The 18659-nt window shown below is 56.7% G+C and overlaps 5 protein-coding genes across 5 annotated transcripts; 1 reads left to right on the top strand and 4 right to left on the bottom strand.

Moving 5' to 3' along the window:
- Window positions 1-43: 43 nt before the first annotated feature.
- Window positions 44-5350, bottom strand: J7T54_006397 (uncharacterized protein; the record flags this gene model as incomplete). Its single annotated transcript, XM_051502823.1, has 2 exons — window positions 44-87; window positions 148-5350. 2 exons carry the CDS (start codon window positions 5348-5350, stop codon window positions 44-46), a joined length of 5247 nt encoding a protein of 1748 aa, XP_051365208.1.
- A 3912-nt stretch (window positions 5351-9262) lies between these two features.
- J7T54_006396 (putative RNA polymerase II transcription factor B subunit 5) lies at window positions 9263-9622 on the top strand (the record flags this gene model as incomplete). The annotated part of the gene is made up of 3 exons (XM_051502822.1): window positions 9263-9281; window positions 9334-9482; window positions 9578-9622. 3 exons carry the CDS (start codon window positions 9263-9265, stop codon window positions 9620-9622), a joined length of 213 nt encoding a protein of 70 aa, XP_051365207.1.
- Window positions 9623-9683: 61 nt separating this feature from the next.
- J7T54_006395 (dienoyl-CoA isomerase-like protein) lies at window positions 9684-10625 on the bottom strand (the record flags this gene model as incomplete). The annotated part of the gene is made up of 2 exons (XM_051502821.1): window positions 9684-10177; window positions 10265-10625. 2 exons carry the CDS (start codon window positions 10623-10625, stop codon window positions 9684-9686), a joined length of 855 nt encoding a protein of 284 aa, XP_051365206.1.
- A 653-nt stretch (window positions 10626-11278) lies between these two features.
- On the bottom strand, window positions 11279-12741 carry J7T54_006394 (beta-glucanosyltransferase gel1; the record flags this gene model as incomplete). Its single annotated transcript, XM_051502820.1, has 3 exons — window positions 11279-11849; window positions 11899-12559; window positions 12612-12741. The coding sequence occupies 3 exons, from the start codon at window positions 12739-12741 to the stop codon at window positions 11279-11281; spliced, it is 1362 nt and encodes a 453-aa protein (XP_051365205.1).
- A 2226-nt stretch (window positions 12742-14967) lies between these two features.
- J7T54_006393 (Oxysterol-binding protein-like protein) lies at window positions 14968-18014 on the bottom strand (the record flags this gene model as incomplete). The annotated part of the gene is made up of 3 exons (XM_051502819.1): window positions 14968-17791; window positions 17844-17920; window positions 17979-18014. 3 exons carry the CDS (start codon window positions 18012-18014, stop codon window positions 14968-14970), a joined length of 2937 nt encoding a protein of 978 aa, XP_051365204.1.
- Window positions 18015-18659: the final 645 nt, after the last annotated feature.

Raw genomic sequence — 18659 nt, 5'->3', positions numbered from 1 at the left:
CCTTGAACAGCCAGCCGTACTGTTCGCCTTGACCGGCCTCTGCCTAAAAGGTATCCGTGTCTTGGCTGGCGACGGTGCCGAACGTGTCTGTGTATAGTCAGCGTCTGATCTATCTCGCGCAGAGGACGTCAGCTGATTAGGACATACCTCTCTTGCGTCGCCTCTCGTCTCTGGCCGCCTCATCCTCCGGGCTCATGGGTGTCATGGCACGGGGTCCGCTGGGACGGCGGGCGGGAGCCCCCAGAGCGGCGCTCAGGTTGCGATTCTCTGGCCTCGGGCTGCCCGGGCCCGGGCTCACAGGACCAGAGACGTAGCCGTCCTCGTATGTCTGATTCTGCAGAGGGCTACCCTTGGCCAGCCTGGAGATACGGGCTCGCGGCGGTGTTCGCCCCGTCGCGCCTTCGAGCGGCTCCTTTGGGGGCCGGGGAGGAGCTCCGGTCTGTCCGCTTGTAGGAGACGTAGGCCAATATTCTCCCTCGCGAGGTCCATTGGATGAGCCGTGGCTATATCGCTGGGCGTTTTGGGGCAGCCTGTTCAGGCTCGTCGCGGAGCCAGCCCAGTCGGCAGATCGGGGTGTTGCAGGGTCGTTGAATTCCTGCGCTGACGTCTCCAGCGCTGTGCGGAAGCGCTCTGTCTGTCCTGGTCGGGGTTGCGGGTGTTGCAGGTTCAGCGAATTGCGGTGTGCCCGATACTTGGGGTCCTCTGGGCTCGCCAATGCGCCTTGGTACTGCGGCTGGCCATCGGCCTGCTCAATGGTAGTACCCAGGTTCGGGTCTGAGAATCCCGTCCGTAGTTTGTCCTCGCCATACGGATCGTGCTCGTATTGATCGTACGAGGCCAGGCTCGAGCCGGAGCGCGAGGGCGGGAGCTGATCGTCGTACTTTTGCTCCTTCTTGGTGAAGTTGCCGCTGCTCCTGAAAGCCCGACCAACGCTGGATGCAGTCGTTTCAGACCAGCGCGAGATCTTGGGGATCCAGCCCGACGAGCTGCTGGACTTGTGCTTCTTAGCCTTCTCCGTCTTGGGGGTGTTGTCGGCGCTGAAACCGTGCTGCTGGTTGGAAGATGAAGCTTGCTGTGACGGGCTGTCGGGTGGCAAGGAGCCGCCACGTCGAGTATCGTCGTATTCGGCCGCGCCAGTCATCATAGGCGGCTGGGTGCGCTCGTTGATCGGGCTGGGGTGGTCATACTGGTACTCGTCCTCGTGCTCGGGTACAGTGCTCACTCGGTTGCCGGCAAAGTCCCGCTCTCCTGCGTGACGTCCCTCGGGACCGCGCGAAAGTGGCGGGTTTGAGAAGTGTCCGGATTGGCTTGCGTGGCTCGCGGTCGAGACACCTTCTGGCTCGTAGCCACGGTCCTGTTCATAGTGGCCCTCTGGCTGCAGGTTCTCGAGGGAGTGGCCCGGTTGCCCTGCCGAGCCCGGGCCAGCCGTTTGTGTCTTCAGGACGTCGACCTCGCCGAGTAGCTGGTTCAGCATATCTTCGATACGGGTCAAGTCATTAGTGCCCTTGGCGCTGAGTCCAGCTAGAGCTCTTTTCCAGAGGTTTTTCTTCTTGGCTGCGGCATCGTCAATGGTCGTTGGCGGCTGCGAGCTTTGGATAGACCGGGATCCCGCGCTGGGGAACGGGCGGGGTCCATTGATGGCTTTCTGCAGCTTGTCGGTGTTCTCGGCGCTGGAGAAGATCACGTCGTCGCCCGTGTCTTGAATCAGGTCCTTCATCTCCTTGAACGAGTTGCGCATCTCCAACGCCGCGTTCATCAGCAGCGCGACGATCTCCGTGTCGCGGGCACTTCTCTGGGCATCTCGGACCATCAGGTGCTGCATCAAGGCCACGATATCCTTATTCTCGATTCTGTCAATGCCTGCACCAGTAGCCGCGTCATAGAACGGCGAGCCCATGCCCTGCGACATGCCGCTCAATTGCCGGGCACCATTCCCCTTGGGTGTGGTGGTTCGGAAAGGATCCTCCTCGCCAAAAGCTTGTGATGGGTCGGTGAACGACAAAGACTGTCCCTTGGGCTGGGCGACTGGTGAACGTGTATTTGGACCATTCGACATGTACCCTTCGTCGTACTTCTGTCCGTAATTCGGGCTGCCCGTGTGGTATGGCGCGTTGTAGGAACCGTCTAGAGCACGTGCTGCGAGAATGTTGTCGTTTAGAGCCGGATTGGCGACCGGGCTGGCATCTTCGTAGGGGTTCGTGATAAGGGTGTCGCGCTTGCGCTCATCCGATGTGCGCTGCCATTCATCTTGGTCTTGGCTAGGCGCAGGGCTGTGAGCAGCTGCCATGCCGGCGGCGGCCCCCAGAGCAGCTGCCCCCGCTGCTTCGGTGAGGCCAATGCCACCTCGGCCAGGACTCGCCACGCTCCTTTTGGTGGGCGTCTGGAACCCAGACCCGTTCATGCTTCGTTGAGTGGGTGTCGCTCGTCCTGAGTAATCATAGCCATGCTGTCCGTTGCGGTGCTCAAGATCGAGGGAAGGATTTGTCAAGGCATCATCGTCAACGTAGCCAATCTCCGGCATGGGATCATGCATGTCGGGCAGGCCGGTGGCGCCGAGCCTCGGGGGCTCGTCATATGAGAAGCGGTCGATACTGTGCGCAGGTGTGTTTCTTGGCTCATAGCCCTCCATGGTGCGCTCCTTGAAGGACTTGTTCCGCCCGACACCAGCACCTACCCACTCGTCCGAGCCGTCTTCAACTGTAGCCTGCTTACGCTCCTGAGCAGCTTTGAGAGCAGCAACAGCAGCGCCGACTGCGCCGCCGGTAATAGCAGCCTCGGACGCAGTAGGTGACTGCCGGTACCTTGAGCGTGGCACCTTGCGACCCTGGTCGTCGAGCTCATATTCGGAATATTCGCGGGGTTGATCCTGGGCGCCAGCACCAGGCGTGGATTGGCGATCCTCAACCAGGCCACGCTGGGTTTCGATAGTACGCTTCTCGGGGCTCTGGCCCCGGCTACTCTGCGTCCTCTGGTCGTAAGAGAGTTGAGAGCTCCTGATTCCGGCAGGATCATACCCCGATCCACTCGTCAAAACTGACTGCTCGAGCATCGAACCGTCAACAAGAGACGCGACGGCCGATTCGACACCCATTGGGGGGTGGACAAATTTGGGGTTGGCGCCGACACCACGAAGGGCTTGTCCAGAGGATGACACAGGTCCAACCTCGCTGTCCTCGGTGTACATGGTATTGCGGTTCTCGAGGTCGGAGGGAGGGCCGTCCATGGACATTTGGTCAAACTCTCGGCTGCGCATGTTGCTAGGAACCGACCCCAGCGACTGGTTTGAGCCCCCATAGCCGGAATGCCCCATCGACTTCTCCGGAGATGGGAAGGTCTCGGACAGGTTCTGGGAGTTGCGTGGTTGGGGTGCCTCGCTCTCAGTGTACCCAGATACACTGGGGATAGGACTAAGACCACGAGCACCAGCTTGATAGGGGACGTATTTAAGTGGCGGCGGCACGTCTTGGGTGCTGTAGTACTCGTCCTCGTAACGGTCTGGATAGTCGCCTGGATCAGAAAGCTCACGATCTCGATCATCGAAATAGTCATCCTGCCTATCCATCGGAATCTTGCCGCCGAACTCATCTGGCACATACTCCTCCTCAAACTCTTGAGTGCCACCTCTGGGCAAGGCCGTGAGGTCGCCATGCGAGACATTCGCATGGCTGGTGCCGAGTGTACGTTGAGGTGCGAGCGCGGCGCTTTGCGAGACTTCGTAGGCCTGCTCGCTTGCTGACTGTGGTCGATCGCTATCTGCCGACAAGATCGACGTCCTAGTCATCTCAGAGGGGTTGATATCGCTCATCAGCGGCATAGGCGGTGCCGGAGCCGGTTCGTAATCGTCGTACTCCTCAGCATACTTTCCAGGGCCAAGACTCCGGCTCCTTGCGCCCTCTGCTCGACGTTTGCGTCGCTCCTTCCGGCTTCTGTCTTCGGAGTGGTCATCGTATGCGGACAGTCCTTTGCTGAGAGCAGCGCCAGCGGCTGCGGCCTTGAGGAGATCCCCGCGGTCGCTGCGCTTGGGTGTTGTTGATTCGGCATCGTCGGCCTGGTAGTCATCGCGCATGGACTCTCGGCTGAGGCTGACGCTCCGCGGTGAGCTGTCACCATAGTCGTGGCGTGCTTCGCGATTCCGTCGCTTGCCATCTCTGGCAGACTCGCTGCGCTGTCCTGAGGACCGCCTGCGGTCCGGAGTTGTTGTGAGATCTTCCCTCGATACGGAGGTGCCAGTAGAGGTGAGAGAGTCCCTGCGAGTCTCGCGCTTGCTTTGTTCTCTCTTGAGAGCGCTCAATTCGGGGAGTATTAGTCGGCGGATAGCGTCCTCCACAGTCGCCAGCAATTTTGGGTTATTAATTGACTCGGAATTCCTCGACGCCCCCGTGCGTACAGATTGAGTGTCCATGGAGCGCTGGCTCGGTGTGAGATTGGACGATAAGACAGACGCCTCTGCGCCTGAGACAGCGGATTCCACCGGGGCATGACTGCGACTGGAACGATGGCGTGACGACCGGTCATCAACGGGGTATTCGCTCATGCTGCTCGTCCTGCTTTTAGTCCGTCGTTTCCTGTCTGACTTTTCCCTGGGGTTGTCTGTTGACGAAGTCGTCTTAACTCTTTCGCGACGCTTCCCACTTGACAATGCACTTCCAGCCAAGGCGCCGGCGCCTGCTGCAGCTGCCAGTTCTTTGACCCTAGAAGGACTCGACGACCGCTTGAGGTCGGTGCTTGGACCCGATCCATCCAGGAAGCTATCTGCTGGGATGGCTGAGATCTCCGATGCATCCATGGGTTGGTAGCTGTCGTGCGAAGGTATCAGTGGGCTGGCAGGACGGCGGCGACGTTGACTGCGGTGATCAATCTCAATGTCGATGGGGTTTCTGGAGACATTGGACTCCTCGGTCGCAGAAGCATAGGAGGACATGCTGTTTGCGTCCTCGCCAGCGGCTTCAGAATACTCCAGGTGTCGCTGCTCGAGTCCTTGGTCTAGGGGGATGCGCCGCGTCAAGGACGTCTTGCGTGTATTCTCGGTGACTTGGAGATGATCGCCTCTGCCCTTGCGCGACGGTGTCAAGCGCACTCGGACGCTTGGTCTTCGGCCACTCCTCGACCCCGTCTCCTCGCTCGGTGATCGGCTACCCTCAAAATACTCTATGAGGAGGGAGGTCTGTGAGCGATTGGGTTTGTGGCCGCGGGTGCGGATTGTGACCGGCGTCCCGTCGTCTGGGATGGAATAGTGCGATCTTTCGTCGCCTGGTTTGGACAGCTCGGTGGAGCTGAGTTCGGTGGGAGTGTTGGTGTCGGTCTCGGTCGGAGCGGGAAGGGGGAGAGATCGTTTGGAATCGACGCCCATGATTGATGCGACGACCAGAGCAACGACTCAGCAGCAGCAGCACGAGCTCGCTGCAGGACGCCAATTATCTTTCAGTGTTCGCGGTGGCCGCGCAGTTGTTGCATATGTCGCAGTCAAGACATGTGGGCAAATAAAAAGGCTCAAATCGAAAAGGGGACGAAAACTGCGCGGCGATAGGGTCAGTTGAGATGCTGCTGGTTGTTGACCAGGAAGTCGGTCTGAGATTCAAGGCAATCGCCACATGGGGACTTACACAACAGATGCTGGAAGGCAGGAAACGAAAAGCAAATGCAGCGCAATCTATCCAAGACGAATCGACGAGACTCTTCTACGGGCTGAGATTGAGCGAACCGCACAATCAAGCCAGAGGTGAAGACTGGACTCAAAAGAAGCCGAGATGAGTGCAAGACAGACAGACACTCGAGGGAAGTGGTGGTGGTGGTGGTTCTGGTGTTGGTGGTGTGGATCAACGGCGAGCTGGACTGCCAAACTCCAACTGGCAACAACTGGGGTGGCTGGGAGGAGGCACTCTTTCCTCCAGCGGAAAAGAAAAAAAAGAGGACTAAGGGACCGCAACCGCAGCAACGGGCTGGAGTGACAGGGGTATGCCTCGCCGAGGATCACCACTCTATCGCTTTTGGCGGCGTCCAATCAGTCATCAGCCGACAGTGGCTAGCTGCTAGAGGAGATAGAGAGGGTTTGTTTGGGTTTTGTTCGTGATTGTGTGGCTTGAGCAAGAATCGTCGGTTAATGACGAGAGGACTGCAGAAGCACAAAGTGAGAGACGTTGGGCAGCTAGCTGCTCGTGGGCGATGCGGCACTCTTGTTAGTTCGCAAGTGATGCCCAACACGCCGGCATGCGCATGGCCCTACGAGGTTGGTGAATCGATGGGGGTATTGAGCGATTGTTTATGCGCTCAGGACGGCCGGTCACGCTGTGTGCATTGGTGCTGCTGGTGCTAGTGCTTGTGCTTGATGAGTTGGCGCTGCTGATGGGCTTGACCAATGAAGCCTGAGAGCAGGGGAAGTTGGGGGTTGTAGAAAGCAGGGGTTCTCAACATTGCTCCAGATCCGGGGCAGATCGTTGGCTTTCATCAGCTTGACCTGAAGCCTGCCTTTCCTCACCTTCAGATAAACCTCACGGGCTCGCAAAGACGAAATAGTGCGCAGCACGGATACCGCCTCGTTGGATCGGCCCTCTTGAGTCTCGCTCGCCCACGGTTGTGGATACGGCAATGGCCGGGCTCTACTGCGAATTGGCGGTTCGGACAGCGCCGTTGCGGGAAGGCTACCGCTAAACAGCTTCCAGGATCCAGGAGGGTCGACAATCGTCATTGTCCGTGGGAAAGTGGCTCCTGAGCAATTGCAGAATCAGAAATTGTTGATATCACCGCGTAAGATCGATGTGATGGACAAGTTGCGCCAAAGCCTGATGCGACCTTGCACAGGGCAGAATCATTCATTGACTTTGAGAAGGTCTAGGGGCGAACGCTATTGCCGTCCGCTCACGACCCGCTGCTGCAGACCTGTGACACGCGAGATGGGACACTTATCGAGCGAGCATTTATCTTGCAACCCCTCTCGCTAGGTAGGTATTAGACGGACAACATACGGTTAGTCCTGGATGTTTACTTATATAGAAGTCAGTAAAATTTGACAACTTGAAGCAGCTTCAGACTTCGAATTGGCTCTCAAAGGTGGCTCATTTGTAGCTGTTTAAGACAGTCGACGACAGTGAACCCCCACAGCAGAAACCCAATCCAGTGTGACAAGTTTCCTACATTAATAGATGCCAGAACCTTGAGCTGCCACCCTTCTCGCTGCCGTTCGACCATTGCTGTGCTCGAAACCTCGGTCAGCTCCGTGATTGTATGTGTCCGGGCTGCACAATACACACAGAAATCCATAAGTGACGGAGACGTGAGCACGCTTCGGCGTTGTGTTTGCTCAACTCATCGATGGTGCTTTTTCGGAGCGCCGATGCCACAGCAACGCGATACAACATGCAACGAGCCCGCCGTGGTTGAGGGATGTCGTGGCGCAGAGTTTCAGGCAAGATGACGGCTTGTTGGTCATCCTCGGCTCACAATCAGACTTCTATGATTCAGAACGCAGCCGAAGTGTGCTCGAACTCTTCATTCTGAAAAATTGGCAGCGCGCCATTGCGGTGTATATTCCTCATTCCTTCCTTCGTCGGGTGCCTTGAGCACGACCAATGGGTATCAGAACAATACGCTTAAATACAGGCAAACATTTGCGACGAGTCCCTCAGTGGCTTGGGACTGGGTCCTGTCATCTCACAACAACCGGTCCTGGTTCGGCGGGATAGCCAGGCGGCTGATCACTCGTCAATCCAGCAGGGCTTATCGGTCCATGCCCTGCCTCCAAGTCCCTCAAACCAACATCCCCCGAATCTCCTGTCCCTCTCTTTCCATCGTACGGCGGCGGCGCCTCGCCTAGCTCATTGAGGCCTTCTTGGCTCCTCGCGCCCCAAGGACCCCATCGCCGCCCAGCACCCCCGCCATTTCTAGCGACGTTGTTTCTGTTTGGGTATAATCGCCTTGCCGGTGTAACTGGGTCCGCGTGCGTCCAATGTGGGTGAAGTGCCGCGAACTTCTTCCTCTGGCGTCGGCGATACAGCATCGCGACGATGAAAGCGCAGATGAAGACGATCGCAAGGGGGAAGATGACAAACACAAAGGGTCGTCTGGAGAGTCTTGGATCATCATTGTCAGCCATTGGTGTTGAGGAGACGACCACTCGGCGGACGGTGGCGGTGGTGGTGAGAGGTGTAGCGAGGTCGTTCGTTGGGCGAAGAATGAATGAATCAAGATTCTCGCAATTCGGTCGAGCTTTTTAGAGGAAAGACTTTGGTCTGCCTCCTTGATGAGCAGCAGTCCGGAAAGGTCGGAGTGTGACTTTTATCTCGTGCTGTGACCAGACTGCTGGCAGGTATGGTGGTGTACTAGCGTAGGCGAACAGGTGACCTTCAGGTAATGGAATGAACGCAGAAGTCTAAATCATGCCGGCTTTGACGAGAAAAGGTGTCCGTGCCTGGTATACAATCGGTCGCGACCCAGGTAAGGTATGGAAAGCGCAAGGATGGCCGTAATAAAACTATCTGGGCAGATTGTCCGCAGCCCCTCGAGGTCTGATTATTACATCGTGTGATCATAGACGATCGGCAACTGCGCCCGACTTGCACGCCTCGGAGCCTGTCGCCACCCTTTTGATGTGGTGTGGCAATGCCACGCTTGCTTGGCTGCGAAAGGGGCATCAGGTAAGCAGATTCCGGGGTTCGAGTTCCTCAGACCAGTCAAGAGTATCGCCAAGCTCCAAGCCCAATGTAATGACAGCTACAGTCGTTGGAGTGACGATTCTTGAGGCATCGCCTCAAAGAGTGGCGTCTGGCTTTGTGCGTGATAGCGAGATCTTGCAACAGACACAAGGTGATCAGGCACACGCAGCTAGTAAGCAGGCTGATTACCATCGCTTTGACTGGTAGAGGCAACATCGAATAGCATCGCGGTTTGCGAAATTTGATACTCCGCACCTTAGGTAATTCGCGGGTCCTGGCAAAGCCGTCGTCGACTACCCTGTAGTCGCACTATGACCATCGTGTACGAACCTTGCCTTATGATTCATAAGTCAAACTATAGAGGCTCCGTGATCTCCTAAGAACAGAAATCATTTATATTCGGGAATTATTCTCGCCAGATTATCTAGTGGAGTGGCCATTTGCTACTGCGGTGCAGAGATCTGATGCTCCGTGGCTGGTCAGCCACACGGTGCCCGCTGGGCTTTCGGCGCAGAACAGCACACTTCTACTGCAATCGTGTTGACCAGACAGTCCCTGTTCTACCACCACCGCATTCTTATACATCACCAGCGAAATACTCTCTTACCCTCACCATGCCCCGCGCAATCCGAGGTTCGTTCATGACCGTCACGGTTGCCAGCGCTTGGAGCTAAATGAAAGCAAGGTGTACTCGTCGAATGCGATCCGGCCATCAAGTCGATCATTGTCAACATTGACAGCGACAACCATGACTACATCATCGAGGAACTGGACGAGGAGCGCGTCGTGATCAAGGAGAACATGGTCGCCGCCCTCAAGGCGAAGCTCGAAGAGGTTTGTTTCCCCAAGCTGCTTCTTGTCCCCCGTGTCGCAACAAACCATGCTTGTCTGGTAGTCAAGCGTAGCATGCTAAACATATACCATCACAGCGTCTGGCAGAGAACCACCCCGACGACGAATCCGGGTCCGAATAGATACATATCTCTTTTCATCCAGCCGAAACTAAACGCAACGCGCGTCTTCATCTACTACAAGCTACAATTTGGCAAAGGTCGGCTTCGTCTTCTTCAGCCCGCTCACGATTCCCTTCTTGAAATCCTCGCTCTGCACCGCCACCGAGTTCCATACCGCCGTATACCGCAGACTCTCCACCGTCCCATGGTCGCGCCCGTGGTTCAGCAGCTCCTTGGTGCCCTGCACCGCCACGGGGCTCTTGCTGGCCAGTTGACCGGCCATGTCGAGCGCGGCCTGGAGAGCTGCCGCCTTGGACTCGCGCACGGAGCCGACGAAGCCGACCTCCCTGGCCTCAGCGGCTGAGAAATCGCGGGCGGTGAGGCATACCTCCTTGACCCACGAGTGGTTGCCGACGATCTTGGGAAGGCGGGTCAGGGTACCAATGTCCGCAGGGATGCCAATGTCCACCTCCTTGACGGCGAAGCGCGTGTTGGACGCGGCGATGCGAATGTCGGCGCAGCAGGCAATGTCAATCGCCAGACCCAGGGCGACGCCATGGAGCACGACAATAACAGCTGTGGTAACCTCACTGTCAACATGCGGCCGATCCATAGGAGCTAGAACAAGCAAGGGAGGGAAGGAGGAACAAGATAAAAACTTACGCTTCTCGCACTTTTCCACCGCACCAATGCAGCCTTGAAACTCCTCAATGTGACTCCTCAATCCCTTGGCCTTCCTCGCAGCGTCCGGCCCCTCGACAAACAGCTGGCTTCCCTCACTGCTGGCCTGCACGTCCAGTCCCGCTGTGAAGGCCCGGTCGCCACTACCGCTGAGCACCACAGCTCGGATGTTCTCATCTCCACTGAGTCTTGTGAAGATGCGCCCAAATTCCAGCCAGACGGGTTCCGAAAAGGCATTGAGCTTCTTGGGGCGATTGATCTCGACATGCGCGACGCCGTCGGTCGGACTGTAGATATTGAAGTAGGTGTAGGTGTACCCCGACAGTGGTGTTTGCGCCGACATATTGGGCGTTGTGTTGGCGTGATGTTTCTTGACTTGCTCGATACAAGTACTGATTTCCAGGAACGGACTAAACTGATAATCGGGATTTGTTATACTGAATTGAAAGACCAAGCAGTCGTTTGCTGAGTGTGTCTGTCTACGGAGTAGCTTCTGAAGTGAGCCCTGGGGTAAGATGGTCAGCTAATAAGCGTTTGTGTGGGGAAGCCGAGGCCCGGCATTCAACGTCGCCGAAGCGTCAACTCAAATCACATGGTCCGGAGCCGAACCTCTCTCCTTGCACGAGTTTATAATGCACTTTCACAAATAAGGACAAGAAGCGATGACATGATTACAACTCTTTAAGGCGTCTTCACTAGTGTACCCCGTGGTGTTTTTATTTGAGTCACCTTCATGGGCACACGAGATCATGGACTTTGTAGAAGATAAAAAAAATTATTTACGGTGGCTGTCCCTAGGCGGAGCTGACGGCGGCCCAGTGCAGTAAACCGATTGAAGAAAAATGTCAAAGCAGAGGGAAATTGAGCCCCCGGCCTCATGCAACTTCGCACAGCCAGGCGCCTCTTGCGCCGTATGAATGATGAAACAACAGTACTTGCTCTAATTAGTGTCTATGCGTACCATGCAAACCAAGATCGATGTGTCCCAGCTCCGCCTTACAACAACAGCGCGCCAAGCATGGCGAAGGTCGTCACTGCCATGGCGCCGCCAGCTGCGCGTAGCGACATGGCGGCATCGTCCTCGTCGCCATCGGAGTTATCGCTATCGGTAGAGCTAGCCGTTGGTGAAGCCTGACCTTGGCTGACACTAGCAGTAGCTGTGCCGCTGTCGCCAGCCGTCTGCGAGCCGGAGCCGTCCAGACCAGGACCATCGCCGGCACCTGAATCCATGTACTTTTGAGCCTCCTTAGGCATTTCGGGGATCATGTTGGAATCGACTTCCCAGTTGGATGACTTGGCCGGGCAGTCGGAAGAGTGTGATTTCTTGGAGGCACCGCCGTCGCCAGTGGGCATGGAGTATTTCTTGAGAGCAGCCTTGAACAGGTCATACTCCTTTTGTTCGTCCACCTCGCCATTCTTGATCTTGACAATGCCGTAGTCGTTGTCCTCAAGAGAATACTCGTACATCAAACCACCAGAGTAGACGCTGGTCATCTCATCGCTCATCAAGGCGCCAAGCTCTTCGAACTTGCGAGGGCGGTTCTTTATGCAGCCGTACTCGGAGAGGCTGTGAGAATTAGCTAATTTGCACTCAGTATGCTCTGAGAAGGACTTACAAGATAGGCAGGCCGTAGTCGGTGAAGTTCTTGACCTTCTGGTCCCAGCCCGAGGTCTTGAAGTCCGTGTTGCACCAAGAGTAGTCGTTGAAGGCGAAGAAGTCAGAGCGCATGTCATCAGAGCCGCAGTTGAAGTACTCTGCGGTCTCCATGCGATTCTGAGCGACATCGGCCGCCGAGTAGCCGACGGGGACCTGGCGCAGACCTCGCGAGGCGAGATAGTTCTTCATGTCACGGGTTGTGGCCTTGACATAAGGAGCAGCCTTGTCGGTGTCCGGCTCATCGTTGATGACCTCGTTGCCGGAGAAGAAAGCAGCGACGTTGTCGTATCTTGCAAACATGTCAATGGTGGCAAAGACGCTCTGGAGGTACTTGGCATTGTACGACATGTGAGGATCGGCTCGGTTGATGGAATACTGGGGGTTGTTGACGTCCAGGACGAGGTAGATGCCGGCATCGTCCAAGGCCTGCATGCACTCATCATGGTTCTTGCTATTGTCGACAGCATAAACACGAATAGTGTTGACGCCGAGATCCTGGAATTTCTTGATGTCACGAAGGCAGGTATCGGAATCAGCCAGAGGGTCGATGTTTGCCGCGGCGCCGCCGGGCTGGTAGTCTATGCCTCGCATATACCAGCGTTCCTCGCCAGTCCAGAAAGCTATGAAAATTTTAGAACAGGATCGCGAGCACAGCACAATGTTGAATCTTACCGTTACCGGAAGCCGTGACGGTGGGCAGACTACCGGAACGCTTGGTAGGGGGCTGCTTCTCAGTGGGAGTAGGAGAGGCAGAGACGACGCCCAGAGCCGCGAGGGCTGAGACGAGTGTGAAGCCCTTCATGATGTGTATCCGTGGCCAGGTCGATTTGATCGAAATGAGTGCGTGGGCGTGATTTAATGGTGGCTTGTGGGTGAAGAGCGGGACTAAGATTCTCAAGAGAGTGAGAGAACCAAGGAGGAAGAGAATTCGGCGAGAAAGGTATTAGAAGAAGAAAGATCCAACGTTAGCGAGGGAGTTGAATCGCGGGTAGGAGCAGAGATGGCTGGAAGGAAAGAGTGAGTGAGACCTGGACGAGTTGAGAGAAAGCCAGGCGAGGACAATGGGGGAAGGAGAGACAATCGGAAAGTCCAGAGGAATGGATGCTGAAGTGGGAGTGGCGGTTAATAAGGGTCCACCAGTCCGCTTTCAAGACTCAAGCTGTCTATAGGTATATGTACTATCCTCCATCTACTCCATCGAATCATCATTACAGCTTAGCACAGCAGTGCGGGTGTGTAGGCGGGACTCTTTTAGTGAGGCACATCGCAATCAACAGTGGACAAAAAGGTGGGCGCGACTGCGCCAGGGGACTGGACTGAATGGAGTCAACGGAGTCAATGGACTCGGATATGGCACACGTATTGGAGAGATTCCACCGATCACCACCTTTTGTGAGGTTCCTCAATCGCATTTTGCGGTCCTCAGCCTCCTAACGGCCCAACAGGAGGCATGGGGAACGACAATGGTACATACGGTGTGGGGTGCATGCCCGGCGTGGGCGCATCAGTAGTAGCAGCCAGGCGTTGACTGGAGTTGACGCGAGGGAGGACTACATGTAAGGTACACGTAGAGGTGCCGTTACGAGGTTGGCAGCACCATCACCCACCCCCCTTCTCCTGGAATGCACTCGACGCTTTGTCGATGCCTTGCGTGTCTCTACTTCCGGTACACATTCTCAGCTCGCTTGTTACTTTGACAGGGCGACGCTCGAGTATGTATTACGTTGCTCAAGAGCAGTTTACCGGTAGTGAAGTGCTGCTCTCAATCGGGACTTACACGACCGACCTGGTCCTGCTTGGCGCTTCGGCTCACGGCAGCCTTGCCAGGATGATGGGTCGGCGCCGTAGTCGGTCCCCTGCAGCGTCGCAAACTCGCAAATCGCATCGCAATCCCATCCAATGAAATGAAGTCTGACGCGTTAATGACTGGCATTGTCTCTGTTCACACATGTGCAACAATTGTCCTCATCGGCTGCCTTGCAGTGAACGTGGTCTCTTCCCGCCAGAGTAAAAGACTTTCCCTTATTCACCACTAACGGCGCCAGAAATTGAGATTTCGTGGCGAAGCATGAAGACTGCGTCCACAAGACCCAGAAAATCACACTCCAAGTGCCGTGTCCCGGCGTGATGGTGCCGTGAGATCCGGCTGCACTAATCATGAGCGGTCTTCCTCGTATAATCGTCTGGAGCGCTTGTCGGGCCAAGCGATTTGGAGGCCTCAGCCTCGACCTATTTGTACCAGTGCAGCAACAAGCACGTAAGGACGGCGGCTGAGCAGACACACTCCACGACACGGAGAGTTGCAACGACGCCTGGACTCTTCGCGTCTCAAATCGCCCAATCGATTCCCCGTAGAGTATTTCTTTCTGTAATACAGCTATCTGCCTGCAAGCACTGACATGATGACCATGTCTGCTGTGGACTAGGGGTATCATTGCGAGTGTCGTCTCGTAGCTCATGCTCCCGTATCCATACAGTAGCCGATCTGGAGCGTCAGGGGATGATGATTTATGCCAGCCCCTGCCTCTGAACGCCCAGGGGCCTGGTTAGGATGGTTTATATGCCGGACTAGTGGACGATGGAGCTGGTCAACTTTCAAGCGTTCATGCCGTCATCCGAGCCGCTTCGAGACGTTCGATCAACGCTGTCGCTCCAATATGAAAACTCGAAACGCCCTTGATCGTCGGCGGTTCGAAATTGACACGCCTGAAAGGCTCAAAGCCGCCCCGCTGTCGTGTTTGAGGCCTCGCGCGTCGCTACACCACTGCTTGTGGGTAGACGGTAATTAATTAGTGCCACTGTCTGGTGAAATATGGCTCCCCGGTCGCCAAGGGCGGGAGAGCCAGGTTTCTAGCTGTCTCACTGTGACATTACCGAGATTCAAGATCGCCAAGGCTCCGACGGTCATCATTTCCACGTCAGGCCCAATCTTCGGAGTGTACGAGCAAAGTATCATGTGCACAACAGGATCGTCTGGTCCTTCGCTACGGAGTGGTCGCTCGCTTGGCTGATGGCTCGCTTGTCTACGCTACACGTTGAAAAGGTCCTGCACGCCGGTCCAGCTTCCCCGGGCTCGCTCCTCCCAGTACGAGTCCTTGCCGCTCTTGATCTTCCACAGCTCCTCGCCGTCAGGCGTGTTGTCTGCCCGCACAAACCATCTCGGCTGGTGTTCTTCGCCTCTGGCTTCCATTTCCTTGCGTCGTGTGCGCTGTGCCTCCTCGAGCTGCAGCTTGAGTGACTCGGCCTCGTCCAGATCGCCCTCTTCTGCGCGGCGCTGATCCGGTCGCAGCCTGCAGTCCGTCGGTGCCATGTGATCCTTTTCGATGCTGGTAATCTCATTCAAGCCGGCAGCGAATTCGGTCAAGCCGTACGTCTGCGGCGCGTTCCGCACGAGGGGGCCGACCTGCCAGATCTCGTCGCTAGCCGCCTTGCCTGGCCCTTGGGTTCGGAGACCTGAAGTCCATGTGCCGACCAACCCACTGCCGGTGTTGCTGCCGTCAGGGCTAAACGTCGTCACATTGACGTCCTCGATGCGGCCCCCAAACATACCCTTGCCCTTAAACTCCACGGTGGCCTTGTGCGCGGTAGAGTCGTTCACGACGTGCATCGTGCCGGTGGGCTCCACGTACTTCTCGCCCATGACCACGTTACGCAAGAACATTGTGCCAACATTCCACGAGTACAACTCGTCGTTGCCGTCGGGCAAGCGTAAGGCGACGCGCACCCGTCCCTCCATGGTAATTTCCGCACTCTTGCCCCAGAATTTGTTGCCCGGTGCTGGAGACTGGGCAAAGGACCAATTAGCAGAGTCGGCGTGCATGGCGAGTCGCAGTGGACGATGGGACACCTTCTCCACAAGCAATCGGAAACCACCAGGGACCTCGTGCTCGGTGCGCAGGAGTTCAAAGGTCTCACCGAGCAGCGGCGTAAAAGGCTTGCGGATAGCACGCTCCTTGACGCGACTGCTGCTGAACTGCGAGACGGCAAAGGCGGTAACGTAGAGCAGGCGCTCCGTGGGCGTCTTTTGCTTCACGGCTTGATCCAGCAGTTCTGCATACTCGAGCTGCTCGGCAACTTTTTGAAGCACCGAAATAGGTTCGTTCGCAGACACAGGCATGGTAATGGTGCTCAAGTCCTTGCCCACATTTTTGCGAACAAAGGCTATCAGGCTCGGTGGCATGACGGTGGCCTGAGGTATCGACGTCCGGCGTTGCAGGCGCTTCTCGATAGGCAGAGGGATGAGGCTCTTGGGCTTCGCAGGGTAGAGGCCTGCGTCGCCCATGGCAGTCATCTCATCACCTTCCCCAGACGACACCGACGAATGGTCATTCTCATCCTCGGCATCGGAGTCTTCGTCGTCCTCGCTATCTCGAACTTTAACGACACCTGATTTGGCATCTTCTGCGTCGAAGAATTCGTCGGCAGTGGACACCGTCTCGATACTCTTGCGCGAGGCACCGCCCGCAGACAAGGGGGCTTGCATGCGGCGACGCTTACTGTTGTTGATAAGGGTCGTGAATTCCAGGACAACAGAATCCAGGTCCGTCAGCAGAGCTTGGCAGTGGTCTTCAACGGACCTTTCCTCTTGCGCCTGTCCGTTTGATCCCTTGGCATTGCCCTTGGTCACTCGTGCGCCGTTCATGGGCGCATTGCCGCTCCCGGGAGAGGGCATCGCCATTGCTGGGCCTATAGCCTGTTGCGCTAGGGCCGACGTTGGGGTAGCAGCACTCGACTTCCGTCTCCAAAAGGGCCTCTTCTCCGGTTGGGTGAAGTAGCCATCACTTCGCTCATCTATGGCGCCCGAAGCGCTTGGCGACAAGAACTGGCCGGACGGCGGACACGCTGGGGCGGTTATGTCTTTGGTCAGCCGGCGCAAGGCGTCGCGGGTGCCAACCACGCGACTGACCAAGGTCTCAACCTGATGCCATTCGTTCTCCTCGTCCTGGCTTGTAGGTGCAGGCCCACGAGGCACGCGCGTATCGAGCTTCATCATGCTGGCTCTATTGTGGCGCTGCGGCATGGTCTCGATTCCCCGAGCGAGCCTGCTCGCCCTTTCCAGGGCCTTTGCCCACTCTTCAAACTCCTTGCTGTTGGGTGCCCGCAAATGCCAGACTTCTGCGCCCGAGTCGATGCTGATCTCCCGCCTGCGCTCGTCCGCCGCGACAGCCGCGAGGCTCAGGGGGATGGCGCCACGCAAAGCAGAAGAATTCCGATTGTAGTAGTACGATAGCGTGCACGTCGAGTAGTCGAGCGAGAAGAAGCGGCGGGCGTAGCCCTGGCCCTTCTTGCGGCGTCTCTTGGACAGAGTGCCAACGTGGTAATTTGTCGGTGCCGAACCCCCTTCACTTCGGCCTGAGACGGATTTTGGTCTACCTCCATGACTGTGAAGACTCTCCGAGGACTGGGAGGCGCCTCCTTCGAGGTTGGGGACGTATTTCGCGAGGCTCGTCTGGCTCTGCATCGAGTTCGGTAGCTGTAGATTCGGCAGATGGTTCACAGTCTGCGGTGGAGCGTCCGTTGGATAGGTGAGGACCACAAAGGTAGCCGTCTTTGAGGTCTGTTTTGAGAATGTGTTGTCGAAAACGAGCCCGTACATGCCGCCGTCCCCTACGCCGACGTCGTGCGTCCCCATGGACACCTTGTCCGCCTCACACTTGCCCAGCCACTTGACTGATATGAAGCCCTTCTTGGCCAGCAAGTCTTGCGCGGTCGAGTCGCGTTTCGGTATGCGGCTCGTCTTGCCTTCGGATTCGCCGTGGGTTCGAGACGCGCCATCTGGGACTTCGCCGACACTGGCAGCCGAGTGCAAAGCAGTGGCACCGTTGCCAGGATGCTTGACAATGCCAAAGTTGCTGGCGCCTTGGTCAGCTATATATGCGTTTCTGCAGGGCAGAGCGAGCCTACATTGACTTCTTATGAGGTTGGACACTCCATGACACCGTGTTGCCTTCGTCGACCTGCACCCAGCGCACGATATAGGACTAGTCCAGCAATTAGCGACTCAACGTAGCATGAGACCACCAGCTGCGCCCGACATACCCTGCTATGGACCTCGAGATGCTCGATGCCCGCCATAGTATGAGGTCAGGGTGGGTTGCGTGCGCGTAAAGGGCGGAATGGCAGCAGGAAAACTTGGGGGTGCTCGGGGTGTCGAAGCTGTGGCCAGTGGGCTGTTTATTAGGGCGTTTCCATGTCGACCCTGCTGGTCTGGAGTATCTTGGCGTGCAGATTGTAGGAGGATGAGACAGCCTAAAAGTACGGGAACGAGATCGTGTTGCAAGGCAGCCTGGCAGAGAGCCTCTCGATTTACCAAGAGGCTGGGCGCTGTTTGCCTTACGAACCCGAGCTACGTACGTCGTTGTTGGCATGAGGGGATGGCGCATGTTCTAGTCAGATTCGCACTGTATGCCAAGTCCACATCAGCACCCTTCCTGGTGCTGAAAGTTGGGTTAAATACAAGGTTGACACAGTGCGTGTTAAGCCGTCAGCATCAAGCTTCCAACCCCCTCCCTGTCCCTCCGCGCGGCATCAGGGACTCGCAATGCGCCACTTGTTATATTTAGACTCCTCTCTGCCTTTGCTCTCAGTTATGCTCCTTCCACAAGATGGCCCGATGGCCCGATGGGGTGCTCGTTGGCCTCCGTACCTTATACGCGCAAGTAGGGAAGCTGAACCTGTTTTCTTGTACTGTGCAGCAACTTCAGCCCCCCAAAATGTACG

The sequence above is a fragment of the Emericellopsis cladophorae genome (genome assembly GCF_022114955.1).
Source record: "Emericellopsis cladophorae strain MUM 19.33 chromosome Unknown NODE_4_length_1054762_cov_117_872525, whole genome shotgun sequence".
Classification (NCBI taxonomy): Eukaryota; Fungi; Ascomycota; class Sordariomycetes; order Hypocreales; family Bionectriaceae; genus Emericellopsis; species Emericellopsis cladophorae.
Note: the sequence above shows the minus strand (reverse complement) of the source record. Positions and strands in the feature narration are given on the sequence as shown.